The sequence below is a fragment of the Calonectris borealis genome, chromosome 25, assembly GCF_964195595.1.
Source record: "Calonectris borealis chromosome 25, bCalBor7.hap1.2, whole genome shotgun sequence".
NCBI lineage: Eukaryota > Metazoa > Chordata > Aves > Procellariiformes > Procellariidae > Calonectris > Calonectris borealis.
Window position 1 is genome coordinate 3,479,677 of NC_134336.1, and position 5,966 is coordinate 3,485,642.

Below are 5,966 nucleotides of genomic sequence, written 5' to 3' on the forward strand. Positions count from 1 at the left end.
TTGCCCCGGCAACCGGGCGCGGCGCAGAGCCGCCCTCCGGCCGCCAGGGGGCGCTGCCGCACGCGCCGCGCCCTCCTGCGCCGTCCCATAAGGCCCCGCGGCGGCGGCTGGCTGATCTCTTCCCCGCCCCCATCATGGCGGTGAGTGGAGGCGCCAGCGGGCAGCGGCGGGGCTGTGCCGTCTCTATCCGCCGCCATCCGCCCTCGGCAGGGCCCGGCCGGGCCACGGCCCGTGCGGGCGGGAGCGGGGAAGGCCGGGAGGGAGAGCTGTGGGGCCGGTATGGGCAGGGAGGAGCCGGCGGGCCGCCCTGGGGAAGCGGCTGCCGTGACAGGCCGCGGCCTGCCCGGTGGCTGGGCCGCCGCGGCGGTGCTTGAGAGGGGGCCGCGGCGCTGGGCTTCGCCCCCGGGGTGGAGCGGGGCTCGGTGTCAGGCGGCGGTAGCGGGCTGGCGAGGCCTTGTCCGGCCGCTGGGGCCAGCGGTGGGCCCTCTCCTGGGCGCCCCCCATTAGCTCCCGTGTCGTTTCTCCGCAGCAAGACCAAGGTGAAAAGGAGAACCCCATGCGAGAGCTGCGCATCCGCAAGCTCTGCCTCAACATCTGCGTTGGGGAGAGCGGGGACAGGCTCACCCGAGCGGCCAAAGTGCTGGAGCAGCTGACGGGCCAGACCCCCGTCTTCTCCAAAGGTGAGGGGCGAGTTTTCCTCCCGGCTGCCAAAGGGGGCTGCAAAAGAGCAGTTTTTGGCTTCAGCAGTGGTTGTTTTCCTTCCTCTCCTGAACATGCAGAGGGTGAAGTGGCAACGTGGCTCCTGGGGAAGAGGCTCCTTGGCAGAGCCAGTGTGGGGAGGTCTGCTCTGCTGTGGGCCTTGTTGTGAGAATTGGGGGCCTTAAATATTCAGGTGCTGGTGGTGGTTTCTGTCAGTTCAGTGCTGCCTCCAGACTCGAGCTGCTGCTCTGCCCTCATCCCCAAAGAGGGAACGCGTGGTTGCCTTGTTGATTTTCTTTCCTTTAAAGTAATTTTTTCAGTCGTCTTAAGCAAGCTCTGAATTCCCCGAGTGGAATTCTTTGAATAGCCTCTAAGTGTAATTATTGCTGCCCACAGCACGATACACTGTAAGATCCTTTGGCATCAGGAGAAATGAGAAGATTGCTGTTCATTGCACGGTTCGTGGGGCCAAAGCAGAGGAGATTCTGGAGAAGGGGTTGAAGGTGAGAATTTGGCTGGTCTGGGTGTTTGATTTGTGAAAGAGCAAAGCTTAATCCACACCAGCTGAAAAGATGTGTGCTTTGAAATGCTGCATCTGATGTAGTTACAGGTCAGTCGTGGCTGTAAGGGTTGGGGTAGCAGCTTTGTCTGATCCGCAGGCTGCTGTGTTTGTACTGTTTATCTGGTTGCTGTTTCATCCTTATTTAAGAGCTAGTGGGTGCAAGTTGCTGCCTTCTCTTGAGGTTCTGTCTTTGCTGCTGTGACTTATGAGCAGGCTGTGGGAGGAAAATTTTGGGGCTAAAGACTTAGTAGCACGTAAGCAAGTTGTGGGTCTGGTAGCAGTTGGAACACACAGGACTTCTTATTCTGTTTGCAGTCAATAATGAAATAGTGACTGACAACAAATGTTTCAGGTGCGAGAATACGAGTTGAGAAAAAACAATTTCTCAGACACTGGGAACTTTGGCTTTGGAATCCAGGAGCACATCGATCTGGGGATTAAATATGATCCCAGTATTGGTATCTACGGCTTGGACTTTTACGTGGTGCGTATTCCCTGCTTCCCTGCAGCTACTGGGCTTGTGTGAAAGCTCTGGAAGGAACCTAGAGTGATAACTGGCTCACATGAATTTGCTGCCAAGTGCTGGAAGATAGAAAATGTCAACAAAATCCAAGTCTAACCTGAGATTCCCAGGACTGCTGTAAAATCCCTGATTTATGACATGTCTCTCAAAGCCTCTTCAGAAACATACTGTTGCTCTTACTGGTATTCCTGGGATAACACTGAAACAGCTGTGCCAGGTTTGGGGAAGAAAAGAGCAGCAGAGGGGCTTCAGGAATGCAGACTGAAAGATGGGCTGCATTGCTGGAAGATTCTCCCTGTGTTTAGAGGGATGGGGATGGGTCATGTAGCAGCGGTGGTGGCTGGCGTGTTTGGGTCGTTCCATTCTGCTGTGCCTCACTCTAAATCTCTGAAATAGAGGGAAGCTGTTCCATACATGTTAGCAATGCTGTTCAGTGTATTTTTTCTCGAGAGCAGAGGCCTCTGGGTATGGAATAATGTGTCTTCCACACTCATTTTGGTTTCTCTGAGTCAGTGTATGTGCTAAGTTGTGCAACCTAGGAGCTGTCCCTGGCTGCTCAGAAGTTACTTAGTTTTCAGTTTACATTGAGGCTGTAGAAGATAATGCTCTCAGCCTTGAATGTGACTCAGACAACGAGATATTACTGATGTGGGAATTCTAGCCTTCCCTCCTGGAAAACTGTTAAGTTTAAGAAAATAAATAAATGCCAGAATGAAAGAGTGCTGTGGGTCTCCTCTCCTGGCAGGTGCTGGGCAGGCCTGGTTTCAGCATTGCTGACAAGAAACGCAGGACTGGCAACATTGGAGCCAAGCACAGAATTGGAAAGGAAGAAGCCATGCGCTGGTTTCAGCAAAAGGTACAGTCCACCTTTATTTTTGTATCCCAAGAGTTTCCTAGCAAGTATCGGCAAAATGCTTCACAGTGGAAGGACTGGAACAAGTCACTGGGCACCGGGAGATCTTGATCATTGCTTAAATCATTGTTTTTTATGTTTGAGCATGAGTGCTGCTCATGCCCCCATTTTTTTGGGGGGGGGGCGGAAGTGCTGAACTGAAAGAGCCGCTCTTGTGTAAATCTGTCTCCCACGGTTTTTGGAGGTGTTATGTGTATGTGGATCACAAGTGACAAGGCAGGGTTAGGATTTGTTTATCTGACACAGCTCCTAGCTCAGCTGCCAGACTTGAAGGATGGAGTGATCCAAATAAAACAAGTTCTTGGGTTTATCTGTCCATAGCTCTCTGACACAGACTGGATAATGAATGGGAGATGCCGAAAGCTTGATTGGAAATGCTCGGAGATGGGGACTACTGATACTTTTTCAGAGGTGGAAAGGGTGGGCAGTCTGTCTGGAGGCTCTTTATCGGCTACTCTGCCTAGATCTACACCGGCCATACCCTGCACAGGGCGGGCTCCAGCCTGCTGCTGCTGGATGGCTCTTTCCCCCCCTCATGCCTGGTTCTGCTTACAGTGGCGTAGTTACCTTCAGGGGCCAAATCCTGGGACTGTAAAAGGGGAGTGGACTGTAAAAGAGTGTGGTTCTGGTCAGATCAACCCGTGAAGGGTGGGGCTTATTTCGCTGGGCTGATGAGTGGAGTTTAATGCTTATCTGAACAAAGTGCTGCTTGGAAGTTAACAGCACAGCAGTGAAGTAGAAAGGCAGTTAGCTGCGGCAGAACTGGTGTTTCATGTCAGTGTTGTCTGGCTGGCTTGGAATGAATGTGGTGACTCAGTTTTCTGCACAGCAGTACTGCACCTTTATCTAATGGTACTTTCTCACTTGGTTCTTTTATTTTTTTCCCTCACAGTATGATGGCATCATCCTTCCTGGTAAATGAGCAGTTCCTGTTACCAAAAAAAATAAAATTTTCTAACCCCTAACTTCTGTTGTGAATTTTGTGGGGGCTTTTCAATGGGAAGCCAAAGGAAATGGCACACATACCCTCTTAATAAAGCAGAGCCACAAAGCCAAAATGTGGCTGAGGGTTCTTTGTCTAAGCAAGCATGTCGGGACTGGTTGGAAGGGGCTGAGGGGATGGGCAAGGCCTGTGGTGCTGGCAGTGCCGGGGGACTGGCGAGGCTTCTGAGCCAAGATTCATACCTGGTGCCACAAGAGGGGGCTGAGATCAGCCAGCAGAAACCCCTGATCCATGCTGCTTCCATGGGTAGTGTGAGTGACCGCGAGTGCCTGTACCTGCAGCTGGTAGAGTTGTTTCTACCCCACAGATCGTGGTGCTGTCAATGTGCTGTAGAAATCCTGAAGTGATTACTGGATGTGCTTGGAATGTAGAGGATGAATCTTGACTGGTTTCTTAAAATGTTTCAGGAGTGTGAACTTCCACTGCTGTAATTACACAGCCAGACAGTTTTCCCCTGCAAAGGAATGGCCTTTATTGTTTAAAGAGAAAATTCCCTGCAGGACAATACAACTCATGCAAGTGGACTTCAGCAACACCTCTGCCTCTAGCGTTCGATCATCTTCTGCATCTTACAGTGAAAAGTTATAATAAAAAAATCAAGGAACAAACTCACTTCCATACAAGTCTGCACACACTCCACCATCAGAGATTGTGCGGTGTTGTCTGAAAGACTAGACCATTCCCTTGTCAAGCCTGTTGGAGTTGTAAACCAGGGGAGGTTGCCAGTGCTGTTCAGGATGGAGCCCACTCCAAAATACACAGGGCAGCATGTGCTGTGCATGCTGAAATGCACAGAGGAAAGTAGAATTTGAACAGAAATTATGTTCTGCCTCAGTATAGCTTTATGCTTGATGTGAACTCCTAACTGAGATTGTGAATTCTCAGAGAAAGATCTGTGTGAACTGTAACTACTGCAAGCTGCTCGGTTTTGGTGAGTTGCAAAAGGAAGTGAAAACCAGCCTGCTTTGCTGAAGCTCTTCTCGTGGCATCTTCAGGGCACGTTCCCTTGAGCAGCTCATTGGCTTCCTGGATGCAATTTCACTGTAATGTACAAGAAAGACCAGCACAAAAACAAGAGCGTTTGCCTGGATGCTCAGCAGCGTGTAGCTGCCTTGGCCTGAGACGAAGGCGATGAGCCAGTCTAGGATCACGTGTAAATGCGCTGCAGTAACAGGACCTGTTATCAGAAGATGCTGGCCTCAGCATGTGACTGTTGTGTGATGTCTTGTAATGACCTGGTTTGAGACCAGGAAATAACCACCACTCTCTCTTGCTTCCTCCTCGTCGCAGGTTATCGCTGCCCTGGGGCTGTACCTCGGACCCACCAGGGCAGGGTTTGGAGTGCTGTGGTGTGGTTTGTCCTGATGTACTCAGCATGACGCCGCTCTGCAGTGCTGTGAAGGGGGTCTGCAGGCCCTGTGCCCTCTGAAAGGGCAGCCAAGGTTTTAATAAAGACTGTCTCACTCAGATGCAGTGACAGGGAGGGACCCCAGGCACTGAGCAAGTGCTTGCCCCTGGAAACTCAAGTTTCCTAATCGTTTCTGCTTTTACGGGTCAGACGCTGCTTTTACAGTAATGGGGAAGTGCTGACTGAGTTCAGAACCAAGCTGTCAGCTTGATGGTGCAAGTAACAGGACATGGCTAGGAATACACCTGCGAGAGCTCCTGGTTTAGATGTGAAGGGCTTCTGTTCCAGCTGATACTTATTTTCAGGGCACCATTTGCCTCTCAAATCTGGAGTCTCGTAGCATCCTCGGGCACTTCCGCGATTCCCTCTGCTTGAGCAAAGCAAGAGATCTTGGTGAGTTGCTCCAATAGTTCTCTTCCTTGTTATCAAGATTCACTTTATTCCTGGTCTGAAGGTATCTAGCGTCAATGAGTAAATATTAAATGTCTCTCGCTTGAACAAATGCTACATGAGCAACAGGGTCTGTTCTAGACCTGTCACTTTCTGTACCTAATACCAGTAGTACTGTTGTTTTGAAAGTGTCTTGCGATACTATTCCTACATTAGAACTCCTGCATTACTCTAGGGTTTTTTTCTTCTTTTTTTTCCATTTTTTTCCAATCCACACCACAATACAGTGCTGCAGGCTGAGGAGAAAAGCTCTTCTGTTCTGCTTGCTTCTGTGTCTGCCCCACTTGAGCAATCCCTGCTTAAGTGGCAGGGTGGAGATGCAGGCAGCTCAGAAGACACTTTCATAGAGCCCAAAACTTGCCATGATGGAACAAAAGTGTTTGAGACTTTGCAGTGACTCCAAACACC

The 5,966-nt window shown here is 50.6% G+C and overlaps 1 protein-coding gene across 2 annotated transcripts; it reads left to right on the top strand.

The window, feature by feature from the left end:
- Nucleotides 1-64: 64 nt before the first annotated feature.
- RPL11 (ribosomal protein L11) lies at nt 65-5,167 on the top strand. Of its 2 annotated transcripts, none has more exons than XM_075173366.1 (6): nt 65-140; nt 530-680; nt 1,096-1,202; nt 1,614-1,745; nt 2,530-2,640; nt 4,108-5,167. In XM_075173366.1, exons 1-6 carry the CDS (start codon nt 135-137, stop codon nt 4,129-4,131), a joined length of 531 nt encoding a protein of 176 aa, XP_075029467.1. In that variant the 5' UTR covers nt 65-134; the 3' UTR covers nt 4,132-5,167. The 2 variants fall into 2 exon arrangements, with proteins under 2 accessions (XP_075029467.1, XP_075029466.1); XM_075173365.1 differs by lacking the exon at nt 4,108-5,167 and adding an exon at nt 3,590-3,662 and having other exon boundaries at nt 66-140.
- The last annotated feature ends 799 nt before the right edge of the window (nt 5,168-5,966 follow it).